Source organism: Paramisgurnus dabryanus, chromosome 3, assembly GCF_030506205.2.
Source record: "Paramisgurnus dabryanus chromosome 3, PD_genome_1.1, whole genome shotgun sequence".
NCBI classification, from domain to species: domain Eukaryota; kingdom Metazoa; phylum Chordata; class Actinopteri; order Cypriniformes; family Cobitidae; genus Paramisgurnus; species Paramisgurnus dabryanus.
The window spans coordinates 3,893,924-3,921,861 of record NC_133339.1 but is presented as its reverse complement, the minus strand read 5'-3'; the positions used below and the strand labels follow the sequence as shown (position 1 = coordinate 3,921,861).

Below are 27,938 nucleotides of genomic sequence, written 5' to 3'. Positions count from 1 at the left end.
CTTCGGATGTATTACTGATGATGTCGTCGGCGAACGCCGGAATATTTCTCATGACACAAGAAACACTAAAGCCTCCTAATGCGTTGATCATTGATTGTCCATCAGAGTCCGGAAAAGAGGGAGACTATAAATAAAAGATGGCTCCGTGTCTGTCTGGCCCAGACTGCAATTACACAGGATGCCGAAAAGAGGCGAGAAGCGTATTAGCATCCAAGCCAAATTCACCATGGGGAGCTCTTAGAAAATCAAGGTTGAGGGTCATTGTGACGTAAAGTGCGGCGTACATGAGAGAAGGTCAATCAGGGCCCGTGGGGGCTTAATTTGAATAAAGATGCAGGAGGCAGGACATCAGACGCAGAGGCTTCATGTTTGTCCAGCTGTCAGAAACCAACACTTCTGTCAAAACATCAAGCGACATTGCACAATTTAAGTAAAAGAAGCCAGGAAAGCCAGAAGGGTTTGCACTTTCCCAGGAAGCAAAAACAAATTAAATTATCCAATCAGCAAACACAACACATTGTAATGAGGAAACATCAGTCTACTCTTAAAAAAAAAAGGTGTTACACGGTGTCATAGTAGAGTCATTTTTTTCTATAACATCTGAAGAACCTTTCTTTATTAAAAGATAAAGACATTTTTCTTTTAAGAAAAAAAAATTCTTTTAAGGTGGCTTTTCAGTCACATTGCTGTACACCTGTATTTATTCTGCCCCAGTGAAACTCAACCCATTTAAATGTCACTGTGTTCACAGGTGGTGGCACAACAGATGTAACAAACAATTTCAAATCCATTCCAGTTTTAACTCCAAAATCTGCAGGGACTACTGCTGTAACATGTGTCAATGGCAATAAACCAATGATGTGGATTTTGACCGCTGTCAAGGAAATGTCAAGCGAAACAAAAATCCCAGCAAATCAATCCATCAATAAATCATACCAAGCCAACTGACCATGATGTTCTACCCGTTCATCCAGTTTAAAGCTAATACATCAACTCATCAGCTGAAGTATATAAACTAGCATGAAGCATGTCCGGTTTAGATCAATTCATTGATCGGCCTGAAATAGCTTGGACCAGCTAATGACCAATTGGACATGCTAAGAACCATGATCCAAAACACAGATAGAGCCTTAAAGTGGTTTTACCTGGATTATCCATCACTTACTCAAAATGTTATAGGATGTGTTGGGTAAATGCGATACTCTAGCCAAATATCAAAATTACCCCATGATTGACTCACCCTTAAAGGGATAGTTCGGCCAAAAATGATATTAAACCCATGATTTACTCACCCCCAAGCTGTCCGAGTTGCATATGTCCATCGTTTTTCAGACAAACACATTTTCAGATATTTTAGAAAATGTTTTAGATCTTTCAGTTGATTAAATGTAAGCGCTACCGGAAGGTATTTATTTTTGTTAATAAAGTTTTAAATCTGGATATTTCTATAACAACACCGCGCAGATTACCCTCAGAAGACCTTTGTTTATCATCCTGGAGCCATTTGGATTTTTTTTGTGAAGGATGGACGCACTTTTTTTGGACTTGAAGGTCGTGGACTATGGGTGGACCCCATAACTTCACATTTAATCAACTGAAAGATCTAAAACATTTTCTAAAATATCAGAAAATGTGTTTGTCTGAAAAACGATGGACATATGCAACTCGGACAGCTTGGGGGTGAGTAAATCATGGGTTTAATATAATTTTTGGCCGAACTATCCCTTTAAGCAATCAAAATACATACGTACACATCTTTCGGAAACACATTTGAAGTTATTTTAGTAAATGTCCTTGCTTTTCCAAGTTTTATAACGGTAGAAAATAGGGATCATGTTATGTGTTAGGTTAAGTGTTATGTTAAGTGTTTATGTTAAGTGTCATGTAAAATGTTATATGTTATATTTTATGTGTTACGTTACGTTATGTGTTATGCGGCATGGGTTTTTAAACTTTTATGTCAGCTGAACCCCACTGACCTTAATTATTTACTTTAAGGTGCAGTGTGTAACTTTCAGAAGGATCTCTTGACAGAAATGTAATATAATCTACATAACTATATTATCATTGGTGTATAAAGACCTTACATAATAAACTGTATTGTTTTTATTACCTCAGAATGAGTCATTTTTATCTACATACACTGCGGGTCCCCTTACATGGAAGCCGCCATTTTGTGCAGCCATTTTCCTACAGTAGCCCTAAATGGACAAACTACTCTACAGAGTGCGTTTTGTCACTACTGTATTTTGTCTTAGACAACAACATGTCTGTCCTGTGGCGACTACTGTAGCTTCTCTATGCATTTCGGTAAACGGTGGACTGGGCCATTGGTTGCAATTCACAATCTCACTGCTAGATGCCGCTAAAATCTACACACTGCACCTTTAAAGTACCCTCCCAAGTGTGGTAAATATTTAATTTTGAAGTTTTTATCAGTAGTATTTTACATTATTGTTGTTATTATTACTTTCATCCTGTAATTTTCTTTTATTTGTAGATAAAACGCAACTGTCCATTTTGCACATATTGTAGTATTATGTGTGTAATGGTCACATCATAATATGCAGAATAAAACAATAAAATATATCTTTTTGTAAGTGTTTAATTTAGATTTTTTTAATTAATTGCAACTTACCTACTTTTTATGATTTCATTGAAATTTATGATTTTTTTTCAGCAACTTACAACCCCCTCTGCAATTCTCTTGGGAACCACCAGGGGTTCGTGAACCGTAGTTAGGGAAATGCTGTTAGCTCTTCTCTGCCGAGAATCTGCTCAGAAATGTATGATTGATAATGCACACTATACAATATGACATTTAAAAGCAAGAGTTCTCCTTGCACAGATAAGAACCTAATGATCTTCAAAAAAAAAAAAAATACAAACTGATTATCAAAGAAAAGCAGCTTTCCGTGTCCAAACATGAACAGACTGTGAATCATGAATCAGAGTTACCAGAACACATCTTAACCCCTGTGTGTTCACTCCAGAGAAAACTGTGAAACACGACCCACGCTTGGTCTTTGATGTAAATCTTAAGCACTCATGTTCAATTTTAGCACACTGTGAGCTTTCAGTAATTTAACAGATGTCATATAGCTGGAAAGGTTGATCCAGAACAGATATATAGGGCTAAAATGCATTTCAACACCTGAATCACACTGAATAACAAGGTATGAATGTTAACGCATTAGATGACAAACTATCCAACCAAAGTTCAATTTAAGTGTATGCCACATTGCTACAAATTGACTGAAGCGTCTAAATACTTTTGATTAGATGCCTTAATGATTTATTTATTACGGATAAAAACAACAACTTAAGACTATGTGGGAAACTCGTTGTTCATCAGAGGTCGGAAGTCATGTCCTGAAATCTTGACCATCAACCAATCAGCATTCATAAACGTTACTTTCAGTATTACAATAATACATGTTTAATTTCCTCTACCATAGATCTCTGTCATCACATTAGGCTGCAAAACCCCAGAGGGGGAAGGAAGAGCAGAAAAAACGTCACAATGGTGAAATAAACCGACGAGCACAGCGAGAAAATACTTTTGAAAGAGAAAACCACAAGCAAGATCCTCTGAGACTTAAGATTTGCTTGAAAGATGCATTTCAGTGAAGCGCTGAGAGATGCTGTATCTTAGTCAGATCTGTTTACACATTGGCAAATCTTCTCTAAACACATGTTTTGCTCAGAAAAAAACACTTCCCATGGTGTTACCGTAACAGCGCTGCCTTTAGCATATAAGTTATAGCTGATGGCCAACATAAACATTTACTCACTTGGCCTTGGAGAAAAAGTGTGAACTTAAAGGAGAAAACAACACAACAGATTTTATAGGGGTAAAGGAAGATGCTGGATGCCAGGAATATAACAAACATAGACACCAAAACACTAACATCACTTTGCCTGTTAAATTTAGTTTAAAGATTTTTTTTGCTCATTTAAAAAGTTATAAAGAAGGTATGAAGTCAAAAGTCGATCAAGGAGGTGCCTTCGATGTACATTTTGTACAGTGGTTGACAAAATAATGACAGATAAGAAGATATTTTGTACGCTGGATGTTTTCAACTGTTTCCAATGATAGCGCCACACTTATTAAAAATGGCAGCAGGTGGCGGGATTTGTGTGCGCCGAGCAGAGGTGGGTAGTAACGAATTACATTTATTTCATTTTTTTGGGTAACTAGTACTTTTAAAATGTAGTGAAAAAACTGTACTTTTACTTTGCTACATTCGGCGGCGTTACTGTGCTACTGTCAAATGGTAATAATTAATGAATTTTTATATATATATATATATATATATTTTGTATTTTTTGTTTATAGGACTTTGAAAGTCTCGCGAGACGTTGGAGATGCTATGTGCGTTGCGAGAGGTGGCTACATGCCTTTAGCGCGCGACCGCGCGTAGAGGAGAAGCAGATGAGAGCGTGTGCGTTGTGCGAGATATCAGAGGCAGATCATGCGTGGATTCAAGTTCGGTCTATGTTTTTACTCCAAGAGGTCAAAAAGAATAGTTTCATAATGCGATGCATGCTTTGTTCACTAAATAAGCTGACATCTCAGCGTACAGGAATTCAAGATCCAACCTGAAGTAAGTGTCACAGTAATGTCTATTTGAACACTATAAATGAAAATTTCACACACTGTCCGAGTGTTTTTGCCATATGCACTCTTGTGCAAGCGATGACAAATCCTAGTGTAAGATAAACCTTACAAACATCACGTTCACATCTGCACATTTCCATATCATTTCCCCACAACTAAACAAACTGAACAGCATAATGTAAGGACGTCTTGCATTTATACACAAATCCGGACACCTCAATAATGTGTAGAAAATACATTCAAATAAAAACGGGATTGTACTTTATTTAAATTCTTTTCTAAAGAATAAATTATTAAAATAAAAGAATAAAGTTTGATTTTAAAGAAACATGTATTATATATTATAATAAATGTAGGGTTGATTTGCACAAACAGTTAAGTTCCATATGAAATTCTAAAATGATCATTTTTATTAAGCTCCTGTTTATGTTCAGTAATTGCACTTTAATGGCAATGAAAATAACCTATTCATATAAAAACATGATAACAAACAGACACACACGTTCTTTTTTGTTTACTGTTTGCATGTTTAAAGGCAGACGCTGGCAAGTTTGTGTTGTGAACATGAAAAATAAATACAAAGTTAACCGTCAGAAAAACATCTGTGTGTGTGTGTGTGTGTTTGAGATTTTTTCTCAAATGAAACGTTATGTGATGTTAATGTACCCATTGCAGGACTGAGATAGGCTGCTTTACTTGTATATAAGCAGAACAATGAGACTTTTAAGTGTGCCACGTGTCTCTTTCAATGAGGCGTTTCTACATTTGGTTGTCATAAACAAATGAGGATCGTCCACTCCAGTAACTGAAAATTGCTCATCATTTGCAAAAAGTTAAAATTTTCTTAACATTCTCACGTCACTGGACACGCCCATCTGGTTTTCGACGGTTTTTTAGTTGCCGGCGTCTGAATGAGGCGTCAAAGTTGAAAATATTTCTCTCTCATCAATGACACTTCTCACTTGGCCTTCCAATCTCAGTGGAGGAGGGGTGGGACAAAAATCAACAACCAACAACAACCAACCAGCGTATTGTTCAAAGTCTAATAAACAAAGCAGAACTATCATAGCAAACAAAAAGATTGGCTAAAAAAACGCTGGCAAACGCCCACAGTTGGTGTCCACCTGGCGTTTTCAGCCGCGTTTCAACGCTTTGGTGTACACGGCCCCTTTCGTTTATTTTGGTTTGTGTTAACTCACTCATATCCAATAGGTTTGACTTATTTTTTTATTTGTAACATTATAAGCAATTTCGTTTTTAAAGGGACACTCCCCCTTTAGTTTCAGATACATTCTGACCTTTCTGATACATTCTGACTATGCACTGTCAGAAAGAAAGGTCCCTAGATGTCAAATGTATACATATCTGAACTTAAATGGTATTTTTAAAAGGGTGTCACCTAAGTAACAGCTTCTGTATCTTTATTTTAATATTGCATGTGTATTGTTTAGTGATGGATGTGTGCAAATTACCAGAATTAAAATCCTGCCAAAAGTCCATTAAAGTCCATCCTTGTCCATTACATCCCGGTCCCAAGTGCATCCGTTTCATTACACCTAGAAGCTTGACATTTCTGTTCAAAAACAATGAAAGGAACCACAATATGTCCTTGTTTCCATGCTAGACACATTGCTGTTCCTCCAGTGCAGCTGGGGTCGGTGGATTTTGGAAAGGAAATGTGTCTCGCAGGAGCCCATATGCAGGAAAAGGAATATCTGTTTCATAAAATCCTCTGTCCTTTGCTTTTATCTTTAATGACCACTTCAGCCTTGAGCGAGACACTTAACCTTAAGGGCTCAAGCAGTAACATGTACTTTTATTTGGGTCTGCGAACAATTCAATCAACAATGTCAATCCTTTCGATTTGGTGCTCAGGGCTGACCAAGAAACTGTCATCAGCTTCAAAGTCGAAACAGTTTCCATGGGAAAATTCAGGAAAGCTGAGGAAGTCCTGGGTGAAACAAAAGCTGGACCGTTACAACAGGCTGTTATATTTTATTATAACTTTTATGCATTTCATAACCTCATACTTTGCAGGGATTTGCTAATAAACTGAAGGGGGGATTTTGGAACAATGCAGCCCTTTTACTGGTATGCTCCCAAACCTGGACATCATTCAATCGTAAAAAAAAAAACTCAAACATTTAAACAAAGATTTTCTATTTATATTAACAAGATATACTAAAATGAATTCTTACTAACAAAAATACACATAGTGTCACTTTATAAGGGATAATGTACAGGCAGCCGGTTGTTATCGCAGGAAAAGCCATGACAGTGTGATCAGAGTCTTGTAGGGGCTTTTTTGAGATAACAACCGGCTGCCTGTATTCTCCTGTTTATTACAAAGCTATTAGCATCATAAGTAAGGTAAAGAACATTAAATATTAATTTGAAATATTTTATTTTATTTTATTATTTAATATTTTAATTTGTTCATTTTTAACAATTGCAGACCTTTCGTGAAGAAAACCTGTTTACATTCGGTTTTAAGATAAGAAAAGACATTAAAATGTGACAAACACAATATTTGGTTTAATCATTTGTAAATATAATGTCATTTATGTTATTAAAATTCATATTTATGTTACATCTTTGTGTAATATTAAACTATATAAATATAAATGTGTGTGCTGTGTGTAATTATTATGTATATATAAATACACACACACTCATGTATGTATTTATATACACTCACCTAAAGGATTATTAGGAACACCTGTTCAATTTTACATTAATGCAATTATCTTATCAACCAATCACATTGCACTTGCTTTAATGCATTTAGGGGTGTGGTCCTGGTCAAGACAATCTCCTGAAATCCAAACTGAATGGGAAAGAAAGGTGATTTAAGCAATTTTGAGCATGGCATGGTTGTTGGTTCCAGACGGGCCGGTCTGAGTATTTCAAAATCTGCTCAGTTACTGGGATTTTCCCGCACAACAATTTCTAGGGTTTACAAAGAATGGTGTGAAAAGGGAAAAACATCCAGTATGCGGCAGTCCTGTGGGCGAAAATGGCTTGTTGATGCTAGAAATCTGAGGAGAATAAGCCGACTGATTCATGCTGATAGATGAGCAACTTTGACTGAAATAGCCACTTGTTACAACCGAAGTATGCAGCAAAGCATTTGTGAAGCCACAACACGCACAACCTTGAGGCGGATGGGCTACAACGGCAGAAGACCCCACCGCGTACAACCCATCTCCACTACAAATAGGAAAAAGAGGCTACAATTTGCAAAAGCTCATCAAAATTGGACAGTTGAAGACTGGAAAAATGTTGCCTGTTCTAATGAGTCAGGCGGTGGAGTCAGAATTTGGCATAAACAGAATGAGAAAATGGATCCATCAACACTCTGCATGTAGGTGGTGGTGGTGTAATGGTGTGGGGGATGTTTTCTTAGCACAGTTTAGGTCCCTTAGTGCCAATTGGGCATTGTTTAAATGCCACAGCCTACCTGAGCATTGTTTCTGACCATGTCCATCCCTTTATGACCACCATGTACCCATCCTCTAATGGCTACTTCCAGCAGGATAATGCACCATGTCACAAAGCTTGAATCATCAAATTGGTTTCTTAAACATGACAATGAGTTCACTGTACTAAAATGACCCCCACAGTCACCAGATCTCAACCCAACATCTTTGGGATGTGATGAAACGGGAGCTTCGTGTTCTGGATGTGCATCCCACAAATCTCCATCAACTGCAAGATGCTATCCTATCAATATGGGCCAACATTTCTAAAGAATGCTTTCAGCACCTTGTTGAATCAGTGTCACGTAGAATTAAGGCAGTTCTGAAGGCGAAAGGGAGTCAAACACAGTATTAGTATGGTGTTCCTAATAATCCTTTAGGTGAGTGTTTATTTATTTATATTTTTATTTATTCTATATTATATATAAACAAAAAAAGGATATATAAATAAAACAATTCTGAAATAAATATATGTATGTGGGTGTGGTTAAATATACATAATAATTACACACAGTACACGCGCATTTATTATGCAAAAAAATCACTTTTATTTTGTATGCGATTAATCTTTGCCCAGCACTAATTAATTTGTTAAGTTAAAGTAACATAAAAATATAAGCTGATTTGACAAAAATGCTGAATTTCCTTAAACAGTGCGGGAATAGCAAACCTGCAAATGTTGCCATTGGCCAATCAGAATCAAGCATTCCAACCAGCTGTGTAATAGCTAGTTTAACAAATTCAACTTCAGTGCATAACTTACTTTATACATCACTTTCTGTGAAACATTAAAACATGCTGCCTGTAAAGGAGAGGAGTGCCAATATATTTCATAAGCAACTGGACTAATGATTCTCACATGGGGATCAACAAAACTCAAAAATTGTAGACAGAAAATCTAATATCTCAGGAGTCACCGCGAGGGCCAGAATATGATGTAAAGATAATACAGAAAACAATTTTAGGTTTTTACCCATTTCCTGGACAGCAACAGCCCACACAAACACGTACGCAAAACCAAACAGCGCCATTGAGCTGTCGCCGTGTTTTCTTACAGCGTACACCCACAAAACAAACCTACATCCCTTGAGGAAACAAACTGACAGATGCCAAGCTAAATATGGCCCCTGCGATTCACAACAGCTAAGGAAGCTTAAAGAAACTGTGTGAAACCGAACAGAACATTACTGCGCATTGGCACACAGAAGACCCTTTAAACTTGTGAGTATGGACGTCGGGGAGAAAACTGCAGATGATGTCATGGAAGATGTGCTTTTCCAACTGCTGAATGAGGGATTTGGAGAACTCTGAATGCTGGCCTTGTAATACCGAAGATACTTTGTTTTACAACAGAGTGGGAATTTACTTCAATTTATTACAAGTTAATTGATTTACGAGTTTTGGAAGATAGACACAGGATGAATTTAGACTTTGTGGTGTTGGAAGTCAACAAAAGTTGATTACATGGAAAAGTTGTGGTTTGGGGTTTAAATAATAATAACAAATGAATACATCAGAGTAAACTAAATCACTTTAAAATAACATACAGAAAACGGCAAATGGTTTACGGACACAAAACTAAGATCATATTCACACTGGAATGCTTCTGGAGAACTTTGTTTGAACTCAGAGGCGTTCAAAATGTCACACAATCTTTGCAATAGTTTAACATGACTGAGGTGACTCAGGATTATTATGTTCGGAGAAAACGACAGGGATGCCAAATAAACTTTTTGATAGGGAAATGTTACTTTAATTTTTAATAATTAAATTAATAATTAAATTAATAAGCTAATTGTTTTTTGTGAATGTGAGCATCTCTTTTATCATAAACCCTGTAGCCGCGTATGCAGCAGGCACGTATTTTGACATGACGCATGATGCAGATAGGTTCACATGACGTGACGACACACATATTTTGACAAAACGAGCAACACACGACACTCCGAACACATATTTTGAATTTGCGCCCCATCGGCAGCCACTGGACATAAGCTTGTCACTGGGACAGTACTCTTTCCAAAAGTACACCTTTGGAACTAAAGGGTGCATTTTAGTACTTTAAAGGTACTAAAGGTACTTTAAAGGTACTAAAATTTATGTTGTAGATGCCATAGTGCAAGATCCATTACCAAATCTTTGAAGCTTAATTAGCCATTGACCTTTGAGCATACTGGCCAATAAAAGCAATAGAGTTAATGGTAATGCACTTCTGTATACAAAACAACAACTCTTAAAACGCGATCAATGCAAATTTCATTTTTCCAGAATCTCTCTCCAAGTCTCCAGAGAATATCGCTAGCAGACCTCTCTTCTTCTGCCAAGAGTTAATGTAGATAAATAACAGGGATAACGCAGATATTGAGAAACAGGTGCTCTTATAGAGAACACATAAACCGTAACAGACACATTCAGTCATTCATGTTGTCTTTGTCTTTTGTGGCTTGGTATCGAAAATGGCAAATCAATAACGCACTGAAACACTCGGGGGAATCTTTAAAGACCGGCTTCGAAATACTTTAACGCTTTATTTGGAATTATTGATCACCTTTACCTTACGGGAGCCATCATCCAGACACAGAGCACCTGAGTGTTATTTACTTCGCTAATCTTCCATCCATTCAAACCCTGATCGGCTTTAAAACGATTTGATTCGACAAAAGCATATTGGCTGGTTTAAAAGTAAAAGTGTAATGAACAAACATGCATGTAGTAGCAAATGTGGAACTGAATTCTCAAAAACAGACCGAAATATGCAGACTAGAAAACACTGCCAAAAACGTTGGCAAAATTTACGACTAAAAAGAATCTATCGGTGTGTCTGTTGTTTGACTGTAAATCCTGAATGTCTGTCTGATGGGCTTTTCCAACACTATCTGACAAAAATTTGTACACTCTAAAAAATATTGGGTTGTTTTTAACCCAGGGCTGGGTAACTATTGTCGCTTTGGATAAAAGCGTCAGCTAAATGAATGGATATTGGACAGAACACATTTCTGGGTTAAAATGACCCAAATAATGGGTTGTTTTAACCCAACTGCTTGTTTGTTTCAACATGGTCAGTTAACAATAACCCAGCAGTGTTTTGTTCATTAGTTACCCATCCCTGGGTGAAAAACAACCCAACATTTTGTAGAGTGTACATATTTAAGAGTTGGCTAATTTGTATTAATTGATACGACCACATTCATACGTTTTTGTATGATTTGCCTTGACCCCGGTGACTTTGGGGTTAAGGGTTGAGTTTCATTGTTGTTATGTTTATGAGAATCGTACGTTTTTGCATTATTAACTTCATATAAATTCATACAAATTAGCCAACTCATAAAATATCTATATATTTTTGCGAGATCAAGCTGGCTTTTCATAAGAAGTCTATGATATGAAATTAAAAAGTTACAAAGCACAGTGGTAGAGCATTGCATTAGAAGTATAAAAGGTCATTGGTTTGAAAAAAATGCAGCATTTTTGTAATTTTTGTTACTTTAACTTAACAAATTAAGTTAAACAATTTCATCTTGTTTTTACACTGCAAAAAAATATTTTCAAGAAAAAATTCTTTAAAAAAGTATTTTTGTCTTGTTTTCAGTAGAAATATCTAAAAATTCTTAAATCAAAATGTATATTCTTGATGAGCAAAATGACCTAAGAAAATAAGTTTAGTTTTTATACAAAAAATATTACATTTAAAAGATTTTGTGCATAAAACGCGCAAAAAAATCTGCCAATGGGATAAGCAAAAAAATCTTGAACATTTTTTAAACACTAAATTCAAGAAAAATGTAAGAAAAATTAGCTTACCCCATTGGCAGACTTTTTTTGCTTGTTTTATGCACAAAATAACTTAAATTTGATATTTTTCGTCTCAAAACTAGACTTATTTTCTTGGCTCATTTTCCTCATCAAGAAAAAGCATCTTAATTTTAGAATTTATATATATGTTTACTGAAAAACAAGACAAAAATAATAAGATTTTTTTTCTTGAAAATCATTTTTTGCAGTGTAAACACTAAATTCAAGAAAATTTCAAGAAAAACCCCATTGGCAGATTTTTTGCTTGTTTTATGCACAAAATCATTTAAATTTGATATTTTTGTCTAAAAACTAGACTTATTTTCTTCGGTCGTTTTGCTTATCAAGAAAAAGCATCTTAATTTAACAATTTTAGATATTTTTATTGAAAACAAGACAAAAATACTAAGCAAGAAAGTTATTTTTGCAGTGTAAATAATTCAAAAAATCTAAATTGAATTGACTTGCAAAACCAAGTTGTTTTAAATTCAACTTTACTTTTTTACAGTGTACTGATAACAATGTACATATTGTAATGCACTGTAAGTCACTTTGGATGAAATCGTCTGCCAAATGCATAAATACAAATGTAAAGTGCATTAAGATATTTTCACACTGAGTCCTATTTATATTTGTATTATTAAAATGCTGTTTTTTCACTCAAATTAAAACAGGAACAAACCCAACCTGTTTTGTACCCGTGTTGTAATTTAACCAACGTCTGAGTTTGTTCCTTTTTGACCCAACACTGCACTGAAATAAATAAAGTCTGGATTTACTTAAAAATATAGTGCATCATTTTTGCATTTATTTTTTAATGTAAATTTACATTAACATTTCAAGTAAAACTTTCTTTAGAAAAATGGATGCAAAAATGATGCACTATATTTTAAAGTAAATCCAGTATATTATTTTTTTACAGTGTGGTGAAAATAACCAATATTTAAAATGTCTTATCGGCATTATGATTATTATTATATTAGCATCGGCATTTACCGTTAAAAAAGCACATAAGTCATCCAAATGATCACAATATCACTCGACACAATCCTGAAACGAATCCACACAAACCTAAATAAACATCTTTGTTATGTTGTGAGAAGCTGCGAGAAAACTAAACAGAAAGGGTTTGTGTCTATGTTTAGCCATGACTTTCCGCCTGATGTGAGCCACAGGACTGGTATTTTTCTGCACTTTAAAGAGACAGTTGTGTCGGATAGTTTATGTTTCACTGAGGTATTTCCTCATCCTGTCAGACACACATTTCTGATAGCATCTGTGGGTCCGCCCCTTTGCTCTGGATTCAGCTCTGTCGCACTGCTTTCCCATCTTAATGGCCTGTTTGTTTGAGTTTGACATTTACACCCCCATACACGCTTTGCATCCACAAGTTCATCCATTTTTTATCGCACCAAGGGTGCTGGAAAACGTCACCTAATAAGATCATGCCTTTGTGTAAATGATCAAAGACTTTTCACGAGAAAGGATTACGCACTCTGTTTATAATTTATCTCAAGAGGATAATAAATTCCCTCGTGGTTTGAAAAATCCTTTCAGATTCAGACAACAATGGCTTTTAGATATTTAATCATAAAGACAAGTTGAAATGTACAGTAGATGGGATTGAATGATGTGGGGTTAATGGTTTTCTCTACAGTTTGTATAGTAAATTAGGTTTGGGTTATTTGTAAGAACAGTGGTCGGTTCATTTTATCATCTTATTTTGGCCGATGTGAAGTATCGCATTGCACAACTTTTCATAGCAGACTGAATCTTTCCGGCTTGGCTGCCACACAGATCAGACTGGTTTATAGTCTGAAAATAATTTGATAGCCTTTTTACATAAATTATACGGCTGCAATGTGTTAGCATCAACACAACATACAGGAATGTTTGAAAAACAACTTTTAGCCAGACTTTTACAAGTACACTTTGTTTTTTAAGAGGTGGTTTCTCGGACAGGGTTTAGGTCAATCCAGGACTAGGCCTAACTCATATAAAGTCATTTAAGTAGTTTTTACAAACATACCTTACAAAAAACACTACCGGTGTGCATCTTGAGACGAAACAATGTCAGTGATACAGTACATGATAAAATATGTCAGTGCAATAAGTTTTTAAAGGTCCGGTTTCTGTGTTTTTGAAGCTTTTATTGTGTTTACAGTGCGAAATATAACATGTGTTCATGTTTCACGTGTAAAAAACGCAGTATTTTTCACACAATCTGTATAGTGCTGATGTCAAAACAGACTGATGTCTTCCTTGTTCTATGAAGTCCCTCCTTCAGAAATACATTGGTTTTGATTGTGTGGTTTGTTTAGTGTGTTGTGATTCGATAGCAGCTTAGCTTGCCGTTAGCTTAGCAGGCGACTGACGTATTCCTGTGGGCGGAGTTTAGTCAAAAACTGTTCTACTTACGTCATTAAAGCAGGAAGTTAAGGACTGTAGTCCAAACCGGCCATTCGCTGTAGGCTTTGAAAGGTGAATTCTGTTAAATAAAATAATATATCACCTGGCAGTGAACTTTAAGCTTTATCATTTTGCAGGTAGTATTTATGCTATTATAGCAACATTACACACTAACTAAAGTTTGAAAAATGGGATCAGAAAGAATGTGACCTTTAAATAAAAAAAATTCAAACATGCATTTTAGTCTGGGACTAGGATAAGCTCTGTCCGGGAAACCGGTGCTGATGTACTGTATTTATCTTGGCATAGATGAATAATAAGAGTTCTGTGCCTTGTAATGACATATCATGAGCCTCAAACGCAATTGTTTCCTCCTCCTTACAAAAACCTTAGGCATGCAAAAGACTGCTGAAAAACAGGCCAATCTCAACATGATATATGCCCCCAACATTAAATTAAGTACAATGTTGTCAGGGGCGTCAGTTTGTGTTGAAAAGTGGTGGGGACAAAAGATCAGATGAAAAAACATTACAGCAGGACGGGAAAAATATTGAATAACGGCGCATCAAAAATGGGCATTGTGTAGGCCGGTCAAAAACACGAAAATACTCGACATAAAACCCTCAACAATGTCGACTGAACATGTAACGAACAGTGCCCAATCACTAGAAAACAGTAGGACGTTAATACAATGATTACAATGAAATTCATTATATATGTAAAAGAAAACACACTATAAGCACACAACACAACATATGTGACCCTGGACCACAAAACCATGTCGTACACTGCAAAAAAATATTTTCAAGAAAAAATGTTCTTTGTATTTTTGTCTTGTTTTCAGTAAAAATATCTAAAAATTCTTAAATTAAGATGTTTTTTCTTGATGAGCAAAATTACCTTAGAAAATAAGTCTAGTTTTTAGACCAAAAATACCAAATGTAAGTGATTTTGTGCATAAAACAAGCAAAACAAATCTGCCAATGGGGCAAGCAATTTTTTTCTTGAATCTTGAAAAAATTGCTTAGCAGATTTTTTTGCTTGTTTTATGCACAAAAATCACTTAAATTTGAGATTTTTGGTCTAAAAACTAGATTTTTGCTCATCAAGAAAAAGCATCTTAATTTAAGAAATTTAAGATATTTTTACTGAAAACAAGAGAAAAGTACTAAGAATTTTTTCTTGAAAATCTGAGTGTCTTTTTTGGTATTTTTGTCTTGTTGTCAATAGAAATATCTAAAAATTCTTAAATCAAGATGTATTTTCTTGATGAGCAAAATGACGTAAGAAAATAAGTCTAGATTTTAGACAAAAACTATACAATTTAAGTGAATTTGTGCTTAAAACAAGAAAAAATATCTGCCAATGGGGTGGGAAAATTTTGCTTAAATTAAGTGTTTAAGAAAAAAGAAATCTTATTTTTTGATTTTTTTTCTCACCCAATTGGCAGAAAATTTTTGCTTGTTTTAATCACAAATTCACTTAAATTGTATATTTTTTGTCTAAAAACTAGACTTATTTTCTTAGGTCTATTTGCTCATCAAGAAAAAGCATCTTGATTTAAGAATTTATAGATATTTTTACTGAAAACAAGACAAAAATACTGAGTAAGAAAGTCATTTTTCAGTGTATAAAGTCGCACAGGTTTTTTTATTTTTTAGAACATTTTAACCAAATGCTTTCAAAAAGTGGTGGGGACATGTCCCCAGTGTAAATGACACCTTGTTACAATGCTTAAAACAAAATTGTGACTGCTGAGTTAGCGCTAAATGATTAAAATAATTAAGAAGCGTTTGGTAAATGAATAAAAATTGATGGTACCAGGTACGGTACCAATCATGTATTATGTGTTCTGCTCAGTGGCTCAATGGTGCCCTCCTCTGGTAGATGTTTGCAGTTATCATTTCTGTAAATGAGGTACAAAATAAAGATGCTTACCTTACAAGTGATGATGTTTAAATGTTGATTATTAACACAGTGAAGTCAAACTAAACATTTTATACAGTATGTGACAGTGGAAAAAACATGTAACTGTACTTGGTAAAATAAATAAATAGGATAAAATAATTAAAGTAGGCTACCATTTTCAAGATCCGTACAGCAGTTTATGGAGATTATTATCACCCCAACACATACACTTAAACCATTCACCAGCTGTTCAATTTTTCGTTTACAACTTTACTGATAACAAGTTAAGAATATACACTGTATAGTTTGGAAACACTTGACTGTAATGTGTACCATGATCTAAAAATCTTTTAATCTTAAGGTGTTTGCATAACTGTTTGAAATTACTTTAGTAGACAAATAGCCTGGATGACAGCCGATCTTAGCCCCGCCCACAAATTCTGACTAGAATTGAGTATGACAACGTCAGGCTAAGACAAATATATACTTGTGGCAAACCTTTTCACCAGAAAACTAAAGATTTTATTTAAAAATAATAATTTTGAAACAGATGACTTCTGCATAAAATGTCACAAATACAGTTTTGCAAATGTGACCCTGGACCACAAAACCATAAGTCGCACAGTAGCCAACGATATATTTTGAATGGGTCAAAATTATGCTTTTAATGCCAAAATCAGGATATTAACTCTTTCCCTGCCATTGATGAGTTATTTCGTCAATTAAGAGAAAACATTTGCATAAAAAGTTGTGAAGAATTATGTTAATCTGCAATACCAAGATTATCCACTAGAAGACACCAAATTTATGAAAAAACTGAAGCCAAAACGTTATTTACTAATTTCAAACTCTATGTATTTTTGATAATCGTTTTGAATCTGATCTCTAACAAAATTCCTTCACAAAAAATTCGATTATTTTAGCTTTTTGCTAATTTTTATTTATTTTTTATTTTTTTAAAGAAAAATACCCATATTGAAGATTTTATAAGCAGAGAAAAAATATAGATATGATGAAACTTTTTCTCCCGTTTTGTTTGTTTGAAAGCAGAGGGTCTGTTCTTTCATTTCATATATTGGTAACACTTTACAATAAAGTTTATTAGTCAACATTAGTTAATGTATTACCTAACATGAATAAACCATGAACAATACATTTGTTACAGTATTTATTAACCTTTGTTAATGTTAGTTAATAGAAATAAAGCTTTAGCCTACTTGTTTGTTCATATTAGTTCACAGTGCATTAACTAACGTTAACAAAATTTTAATAAATATTAGTAATTGTTGAAATTAACATTAACATTAACAAAATTAATAAATCCTGTATAAGTGCAGTTCATTATTAGTTCATGTTAACTAATGTAGTTAACTAATGTTAACTAATGAACCTTATTGTAAAGTGTTACCCATTATATTTGTTTGTTTATATATTTTTAGAAGAAAATTTTCCTGGAAGGGATTTTGTGAAACTTTTTTGAAAATCACAAAAAATGCTGGCGGACAACTTTTCAAAAAATGTCAAGTAAAGGTCATGTTTAATAAAGATATTTTGTAAATTTCCTACCGTAAATATATAAAAACATTATTTATCATTAGTAATATGTGTTGCTAAGGACATCATTTGGACAACTTTAAAGGCGATTTTGCACCCACAGATTCCAGATTTTCCAGAATAGTTGTATCTTTTTTTTAGTTGTAAGTTAATTTATAAATAAATAAAAATGTATACATTAAATAAATCGACCCTTATGACTGGTTTCATGCTCCAGGGTCACAAATTATAGTTAACTTCAAGTGCTTACAAACTTCACCGGTAGTCTATTAAATATAAATGTGTTACTGAAAATCCTGTGCAAATAAGAAATGAAGAGCAGAACACGCCAACAGTTCAGATCACATTTAATGATGTTCAGTCATGAGCAGATTCACATGAACCTTTTTTACGGTTGCGCTCTGGTCAACACTTCTCTGGCAACTCTTGCTTTCAGCCACAAAAAGTCGCATTTTCTCTCTCTTACACAAATACATTTACAGAGACTTTAGTCTTAAACCAGCTGCAGAGATCTTTAAGAGAACTTCAACCATCAGCTGTTAAACACAAACAAACGTCCCAACTAACATATAACATGAACTCGGTACACAGCAGTCACATGTAAGACACTTATTTAGAGTCCTCGCAGGACTAGACAATCTCTCAATAAACCATCATCATCCCCGTTTCATATCCATTCAATCTCATGAGCACCAATGTAGTTCGTCTTAAAAAAGAAACGGATGAAATAAAAAATAAAACATTCATCTATTACACCGCTATGTAACTGGAATCAAAGTAACGCACAGCTCCATCAAAAATACACAGCATTAAAAATCCAAATAAATTCACAACAAGATCACATTTGATGTGTTAAACTGTTAATATTGTAGTTTTTCTGATCTATACATATGTTAGGTTGCGATAATAATCAATGATATTCCCTTCTAAGAATAATGAAAGCCTAACAGTCAAAGTTAAGTCATGAAAGTTACAACAAACATCCATATTCGTAATGTATGGACCGCTCTGTTGTCACTTCCCTATATGTGCAGATATAGAAATTTTACATAAAGCAGTCGTACGTTCGAAAGGCAGTCATTAATTTAAATCATCTTGGGCCATTCAGACACAATGGGGCCGTTTACCTGACAGGGCTCATAGTCCCAGACTAAAATGCAAGTTTGAGCTGGCTTAATTTAAAATTATAATCTAAAAATATTGGTATCAAGGTGCACACAAGTATTGTTTTTTTATGATATAAACTATAGTAATGCAACTTATATAACTAAGGCCTAGTCCTGGATTCACCGAAACCCCGTCTGGGAAACCGCCCGTATAACACTATACTCATATAGTTAAATGTTACGATACAGAAAAAAAACAAAATGTCTTGCGTCCCTCAGTTAGTTGTCTCGTTTAAATCTCCTTTAATGCAAAAAGCTGTTGCTATTGTCAAAACTACGAATAAAATACAAAACCAACTACATGAAATCATTCGTCTTTACTAGTTAGTACACTAAAGCTATTGAGACACACTCAATCTGAGAGGCGAATCTTTGGCACATTTTGTTACTGGCAAATTGATTCAGTTCTTAAGAGTCAGGGCCCAGATGTTCAAAAGAATCTGATTGGATTTCTGCTATCGGATCGGATCAGAGTTGTTCAAAACAAAAAATATAGTTTTTTTTTTCTGGATCGTCAATCATTAAATTAAAAAAGAAAGGGAATGTTTTAATGTTTTATACACTGTAAAAAAATCCGTAGAAATTACAATGTAATTGCAGCTGGGTTGCCGGTAATTTACCGTAGATTTAAATTTATGTTATTTACTGGCAAGAGTTTGTTCAAAGTTAAATAAATTTTAAATATTAACAAGTCTTTATCTTTACAGTATAAATACAATAACAGTCTCATGCAAAGCATTCTGGGAACCAGAAATCATCATCAACCTTTTTCTGTTTTTTTGCTTCAGATTTTGTTTCCCAGATGGTTTTGCTTGATGCTGTTTTTTTAGTTTTACTCTGTAAAGACAAAGACTTGTAAATGTTAAATGTTCATTCAACTTTGAACAAAATTTTGCAAGTAAATAACATAAATTTAAATCTACGGTAAATTACCAGCAACCCAGCTGCAATTTCTACGGATTTTTTTTTACAGTGTAGTCTCTTCGAGTAAAAACACTTAGTGAACACCACACTACCTGTTATTTTTTTACATAGCTAGTAGTCGACATGGTGATATGTGACCCTGGACCACCAAACCATAAGTTAGAAGTTGCACGGGTATATTTGCAGCAATAGCAAAAAATACGTATTGGTCGAAATGAAAGATTTTTTATGGCAATAATCATTAGGATAATAAGTTCAGTTCCTCCAGAAAAACATGATTATGCGATCGCATGATTCAACGCATAATCAGCTAAAGTCCGCATATTTATGCGATGGCCACATTTTTTCAAATACGCCGCACTTCCCGTGCGCAAAATATGTTAATTCTTAATTTAATTCTTAAATTAAGATGCTTTTTCTTGATTAGCAAAACGACCCAAGAAAATAAGTCTAGTTTTTAGACCAAAAATATCAAATTTAAGTGATTTTGTTCATAAAACAAGCAAAAAAACTTGATCATTTTTCTTAAACACAAAATTCAAGAAAAATTCTAGAATAAATTGCTTACCTCATTGGCAGATTTTTTTGATATTTTAACTGAAAACAAGACAATACATTTTCTTTAAAAAAATCATTTTTTTGCAGTGTATGAAGTGATGTGATTATGTGCCGTGAACATCATTGAAAAGCTGCAAAAAGTTCCCAAAATTTTTGCAAGTTCCCGAAATATTAGCAAGTTCCTGCAACTTCATCGCATAAAATTGCATAAATATCCTGCATATTCCATCGCATTTTTTAAGAAAACTTGTCGCAAGATCAAGGATTTTGCCTGCAACAATCACCAAAAAAAAACTCTGCATTTTTCTGGAAGGACTGAATAAGTAAAGATCATGTTTCATGAAGATATTTCGTACATTTCCTACTGTAAATATATCAAAAATGTATTTATCATTAATAATATGTGTTGCTAATGACATCATTTGGAGAACTTTAGAGGCGATTTTCTCCATATTTTGACTTTTTTTGCACCCTCAGATCCCAGAAGATTTTTTCTGTGCAATATTCAATATAGAGTTCATTGAATAGCTTTTTTTTATAGTTGTATCTCTGCTAAATATTATCCTGTCCTAACAAACACACATCAGTGTTAAAGCCTATTCATGCAGCTTTCAGATTATGTATAAATCTTAATTTAAAAATGGTTTTGAGGTCCAGGGTTACATATGTGATCCCATTTAGAGCAAGTGTTGGGGAAAGTTACTTTTAAAAGTAATGCATTACAATATTAAGTTAATTTCCAAAAAAAGTAACTAATTGCGTTACTTAGTTACTTTTAATGGAAAGTAATGCTTACGTTACTTTTAAGTTACTTTTGCGTTACTTTTTCTTAATTGGCTGAGGCTTGTTCTCTTTCAGGCCTTGCAGGTGTTTTTTATGATCACAAAAATGTCAAGCTCTGGCCTGCCATCTCAGTTTCTGACTCAAACTGTTCCCGCTCAGGCATACAAAAGGTGTAATTCTACGTTAATATGTTCAGTTTAATTCAGTACATTATTTTATTTTTAAATTGAATTAATTAAACTGAAAAGTAACTCGCATTTTTTTTTTTAAAAGTAACTCAAATATTAATGTGTTCATTTATAAAGTAATGCGTTACTTTACTCGTTACTTCAGAAAAGTAATATTATTACGTAATTCGCATAACTTGTAATGCCTTACCCTCAACACTGTTTAGAGCACTACTAAACCGGATTTGGTAATCTAAAAAGTGGTGTATCTAGATCAGGGTGATCTCATCCAAAAACCGGGACAAAATATGGATTTTTACCATAGGATTATCAAATCTGGATCAGAGTGTTAAGGATTATTTGAGAGGGGTGCATGGCCCCACCCCTAACACAATTGCGAGCATCCATTCAGGTGGTAGCGGTATTTGAAAGTTGAGAAAGACAGCAGCTTTTCCGCGAGTGGGCGTGGTTTCAGAGCAATTCAGCCATTTTTCCATTAAATCTGATTAGACCATTAGCATTGCGCTAAAAATGACCTAAGAGTTTTGATATTTTTCCTATTTAAAACTTGACTCTTCTGTAGTTACATCGTGTACTAAGACCGACAGAAAATTAAAAGTTGCAAGGCTAGGAACTATACTCTCATTCTGTGTAATATTCAAGGACTTGATTATTGCTGCCTCAACATGAACTTTGCTGCTGTAACATGGCTGCAGCAGGCGCAATGATATTACGCAGTGACCGAAAATAGTCCCCTGCCATTGAAAGTAACCAAGGGGACTATTTTCGAACAGTGTGTAATATCACTATGCCTACTGCAGCCATGTTACAGCAGCAAAGTCCTTGATGAACTATGAAAATGAGCATATTTTCAAAAAAGTGGAGTGTCTCTTTAAACTTTAGTTTTAAACAACTGGGCCCGGGGTTTTTTGAAATCCATCATTTGTCACAAACAAGTTCAAGTTGTTGACTTCAAAAGAAAAAAAATACATGGGCAGAACTTTGTACTTTGTCCTTACTCAGATTAAGTAATCAAATTGAAACACACATTCATTCCCAAATTCATCCCAGATAAAAGTGCAAGACTTTTAAACTCTCACTCAACATTCAATGATGTAGTGTAGCCATTCAGCTAAGCCATAGACATATTTTGAATCACTGTCTATGGGGAAAAAAACGTATCTTTAGTCCTAAAATACTCAGTCCCAAGGCAATTTCTCAGAAAGCTTCATCATTATTTAAAAGTGACGGCGTTTTTAGACAGCTTGTCAGCTGTTTCATTTAGAGTTTACTTTGTGCCAAGCACAAAACTAACAAGAAAAAATAAAATAAAAAGCTGCAATCTAAGATCAGATTCATCAAAGCATCATGCAAAACTTTCTCGTGTAAGATACAGCTTATGTGCAAATGCGCTACAAAATAATGTGCCAAACAAAATGGTAACACCTGTATGCTAGACATAACAGAAGTTTCATGCTTATTTTCTCCAAATGTTGGTCATGTGCTAGAACGATACATATAAGTCAATGTGCTTAGCTTATTTAAATATTTAGCAGCAACTGGTTCTAGACGAATCTGATCATCCAATTTACGCAGTGACGAGATTCAGTCGTAGCTTGTAGCCTTCAAGAAAGGTTTGTGGAATCATCAACATAAAAACTGGGCTGTACTAGAAATGTCAAAGCTGCACGACATTGAATTTGCCTATGGTAGAAGCAGATGAGATCAAGAACTTTAGAATAAGTGCTATGTCATATTTTTACGTTTTGTGCCTTTTGATTGTTTGTTTTTCTTTGATTTGTCAACGATTTGGTAGGGCTACAGACACTCCAGCACCTCTTGACAATAAACGTGATGAATTCGGGTAGTTTATTTAACAAACTTACCTCATACTCGTTCTGCATCCTCAAAAATGCATGAAATTTTCGTTAACTTTAAATAACTTTGATCATTAAGAGATGAGAGCTGCCATGGCAACAGACCTACCTCAAGTGTGTATCTGTCAGAACAGATGCTTGTCTAATGTAGGGCAGGTTTTAAGTGGGTCGCTATCAGAGATTTTATACAAATATTTAGTAACAGTCTGTACAGAAACCAAACCAAAGAGATATAATAGCTTATGATACATACATATGGAAGCGACACTATTTAGCGGGGAATGAAAGTGGCTCTGATGTGGGTAGTGGCACTGAGGCGGCCACAGGGGGCAGCGTTGAGGCTTGGGCTGGAGTGGGTGCAGGTTCAGATGCTGGTGTGGGCGTGACCGCGGGGTCTGGGGGCGGCACAGATGGGGTGGCAGTGAGAGTCGTGGTTGTAGTGGAGGCCGGGAGTTTAGGAGACGCATCCTTCACGGGCGGTTCAGTCTTGTAGTTCAGGTTGAGGATGTGCTGCTGTAGATGCCTGATCCAGTCTTCCTGTACCGAGAGGGGACCGTGAAATTCCACGTCACAGAACCTATAAGAAGTAGTTGAGAAATTGAAGACATTTAGTACAAATGGACTTATCTTAAAGTGCACCTATTTCATTTCTATTCCTGAAATGCACTGATTCATGTACAAAAGTCATCGATTTGAAAAGCTCTGTGTCCCTGATTGGCCAGCTAATCTGTACGTTGTGATTGGTATGAATTCCTCTTACGTCAGCTGTAAATGTGACGCTCCTTACCATGTTTGAAAGATTCACCTACAATGCAATGCTAACAGAAGTTAACTTACAGGCTGTGAGTCCAAAGCGGGAGGAATTATGATAATGTCGGTCTTCTTTACATCACCAATCCCAGGAAGTAAACTGTTGCCAACAATCCGTGTGTTTTTTTAGTCATCGTTTACATTGGGATTTGTACCTTTTGCATATCATTAGCATGAACTAATACACACTTACACGCCAAAGAAAATGTAAAATCGTGTATCAGACCATAGGAGCTCTTTAAGGACAGGGTATACATAAAGGTTTATGCTAATTAGTGTACGGTGTCATTAGCAAACATCAAACTTAACCAAAATCAAGCAGAACTTACCGGCACTTAAGTGAGTAAATTTTACCCACAAGTCTAACCAGTGGGGTGGAAGGGGGCTTTGGCACAAGAGCAGGTACGGTACCGGAGCGTGGTTTTGGAGGGCCGCTATCTCTTTCTCCTCCATCGGCATGTGACGGATGTTTGGGTGGCCGTCTCTCAAATCCTTAGGTGAAAGAAATTTAGAGGTAGGTACAATTTGGCACGCATAAAAGAAAATTTCGGATGAAATAAGGTATTCTGAGTCCTGACCTCGTGGTACGCGCACGTTGAGTTCACTATGGGCCACCTGCACGTGTGGAAGTGCGTTACTGGAATGACGACTTTCAGGAATCGGGCCATGCTGTGTGGAACTTCCACTCCTGCTTTTTGCCTCTGTTGCCCTTAATGATAAACCCCAGGATGAGCTGCTGGCATCCCGTCCTATTGCCCTCTTTTGGGGCAATGTGAGAGATGCCCACTTGGTCACTGTGGGCTTGGGGGAAGCAGGAGTGGTAGGGTCAGAATCACGGGGCGGCGGAAGAGCAGAATTGCACCTCTGCAAGTATGACCAAAACACTTTGTCAATAAGTAATTTTTATCTAAATTATCACAAGTAATCGGAGGACTCAAACTAAATGTGGGTATCGCTATTTACACAATATACGTACAGGACAGGGGGTACAACTTATATTACTCATATTAACACATTTTTAAATTGTGTAATCACACGAAATTAACATGTTAAATCAGGGGTCATCAACCTTTTTAGGCCAGGGACCCCTAATGGATAAAAAGGATTTATGTACTTTTTATGATGGTTACGTTACAAAAATATTTTTAAAAATTAACATTTTCACTCTTTATTTTATTCAATTTTTAACCTTAATAAATGTATTTTTGTTTGATGCCTAATTTCATTTTTCTAAAAAAATTAACATTTGGAGGAACCCTAGTAATATCACAACTGACCCCAAAGGGTCCCCTGACCCCCTGTGTTAAATTGTACACCCTTTTTAAATAATCAGTTCCAACTGTAATTTAAAAATACAAAACATAAACCAGATGATAGAAGTATTGAAAAGCATCACAACGTCGTTTTATTAGTTATCGTACTTTCTTTTGGGCGAAACGGGCTCCTTGTTTGTAACTCTGCTGCATCTCTGCTGCCTTCTGCGGTCGGCTGCGGATCCAGGCGCTCAGCGTCTCGATAGGCGAACCATTCACACACCACTCAGTCACGCCAAACTGCCGCAGATGTGCTCGAGCGTGACTTGCCAAAGCTTTTCGGTTCTCAAAGTAAAATCCACAGAGTTCACAACTGGCATCTGAAATGGAACAATAACAAAAAAAGCTTGAAGTATGAAGAATGAAGAATTGCAGTGGTATCTGAATTAAGACTTTTTGGAGTGGTTTCACAGATAGGGTTTAAAAACCAGACATATCTGGGGCACCATTCACTTCCATAGTATGATTTTCAATGGTGCCCCAGATGTGCTTGGTTACAAACATTTTTCAAAATATCTTTAATTTGCGTTCATCAAAAAAAAAAATGATAGAAGTCTAGAGCTTGAATGTTAGCAAATAATGACAAAATTAAACATTTTCTATGAACTATCCCTTTTAAAGGGTACCTCACCTATGAGTACTTTAATACTTTATATTTGCCTTCTACTACTAATATTTACTGATAGAAACACACAATATTTTCAGTACTTTAAAGGTCAGGTTCTTTCTGTGTTTTTTAAGCTTTGATTGTGTTTAAAAATGCGCGATATAACGTGTTCATGTTTCATGTGTTTAAAAAACGCGGTATTTTTCACATAATTTCTATAGCGCTGTTTTCTCTGTCCTAAAAACGGGCTGATGTCTTGTTCTGTAAAGTCCCTCCTTCAGAATAAACATAATGAGTTGTGTAGTTTGTTTAGTGTGTTGTGATTCGACAGCAGCTTAGCTTAGCGGAGACATTTGAGCTTAGCTGGCGACTGACGTATTCCTGTGGGCGGAGTTTACTCAAAAACTCTTATATTGACGTCATTAAAGCAGGAAGTAGACGGCTGTAGTCTAAACCGGCCGTTCACTGTAGGCTTTGAAAGGCGAATTCTGTTAAAGAAAATATATCACCTGGCAGTGAACTTTGAGCTTTATCATTTTACAGGTATTATTTATGCTCTAACAGCAACATTACAAACTAACTAAAGCTTGAAAATGGGATCAGGAACGTGACCTTTAAATTTCCAAATATAACTAGGGCCTAGTCTTGCCCTTTCTGGGAAACCAGCCCTTCATTTATCTTTTGTAAACACTAAAGCAGTACAAATAATTGTCCACTTATTGTAAACTCTTTACTCAGACCGTCTTCAATGTCATCCAAAAATGCACCCTTACCCATGTGGCCCATTCCATGTTTCTCTATGGAGACTTTGCTCTTAAAGGAATAGTCCTGTGGAAGATTTGAGAAGTTTTTAGATTGGATAGGCAGTGACTTCTCTCCCGGTGCTCCCTCGTCCATCTGCACCTTCTTCTTTAGCTGATTCACCCCAAATAACTTGGCCACAGATGAGGTGGAGGTTAAGCTCACCGCCCCAAGGCCGTGCTTATGAAGGCGCGAACCAGAGTGGAGAAGGTTAAGGGGCGACTTGCGGGACAGCATGGGGGAATGATAGCTCGGACTGTTCGATGATTCCCTACCATCCTGTTCCAGTTCCCCCTTTATTCCCAAGGCAACAGACGCAGGGGTTGTTCCCTGTCTTCTCATGACTTCCCACAACGTGTCGATGGGCGAGCCGTTTACGGACCACTCCGTGATTCCCATGTGCCTCAGGTGGGAACGGGCGTGGCTCGAGAGGCCTTTGCGGTTTTCAAAGAATTCGCCACAGAATTCACATCGAATGTCGCGGGAAGGTTCCTTCTCCTGTGTCATGACTGTGAGAGGAAAAAACTGATTTAGTAAAAAGACTATTTAGTTATCTCATTAAAAAACTGAGAGCTTTTAAGCTTACCGAAGTTGACTGGATAAATATTATCTGAGCTGCTTAAACCGGAATGTTGCGGCTCCGGGGTGTAGCCTTCATTTACACCCATATCTGACCCTTTCATTGTTACTTCTACAAGTTCAGGCTCCGGTTTTGGTTTAACCATCTCCACTGCCGGAGAAGAACTAGCGGTGGATGTGGAAGGAGACATTTTCCGGGTAGCGGACTGATCCTGGATCGGTGAATGAGTAAAGTGGAAAGGCAGACGCCCGAGGACACTCCCGGTTGGGGAAGAGGAATGGAGAGCAGACCGAGGCGCCACCGGACCCGGAGAAGACGGGGACTTTGGGGATTTAAGAGGTGTGATGGACGGTAGACCACGACGGATTATAATCTCCCGTAGCGTGTCGATAGGAGAGCCATTCACGGACCATTCTGTAATGCCGAGCTGGCGCAGATGGGAGCGGGCATGGCTGGACAGACCTTTGCGGTTCTCGAAAAGCTCTCCACAGAATTCACAGTTCACATCTTTCATTGGCTCTGTAAGAAAAACAACCAAGGATGTTAACAACGTGCAAATACAGATTACCAAATTGAGGAAGCATGGACT

The 27,938-nt window shown here is 35.9% G+C and overlaps 1 protein-coding gene across 2 annotated transcripts in view; it reads right to left on the bottom strand.

Moving 5' to 3' along the window:
* Positions 1-5,978: 5,978 nt before the first annotated feature.
* wizb (WIZ zinc finger b) overlaps positions 5,979-27,938 on the bottom strand; it is a 37,790-nt gene continuing 15,830 nt past the window's right edge. Inside the window, exons 12-18 of one of the 2 annotated variants that reach the window (XM_065253034.2) lie at positions 27,356-27,868; positions 26,742-27,278; positions 25,470-25,681; positions 24,627-24,912; positions 24,378-24,540; positions 23,492-23,815; positions 5,979-6,572 (exon numbers count right to left, since the gene is read on the bottom strand). In XM_065253034.2, the coding sequence (XP_065109106.1) occupies positions 23,506-23,815; positions 24,378-24,540; positions 24,627-24,912; positions 25,470-25,681; positions 26,742-27,278; positions 27,356-27,868 (2,021 nt within the window). In that variant the 3' untranslated portion in view covers positions 5,979-6,572; positions 23,492-23,505. Of the gene's footprint in view, positions 6,573-19,904; positions 23,816-24,377; positions 24,541-24,626; positions 24,913-25,469; positions 25,682-26,741; positions 27,279-27,355; positions 27,869-27,938 lie in introns of those variants that run through there. The other variant, XM_065253033.2, reaches the window with a different exon arrangement.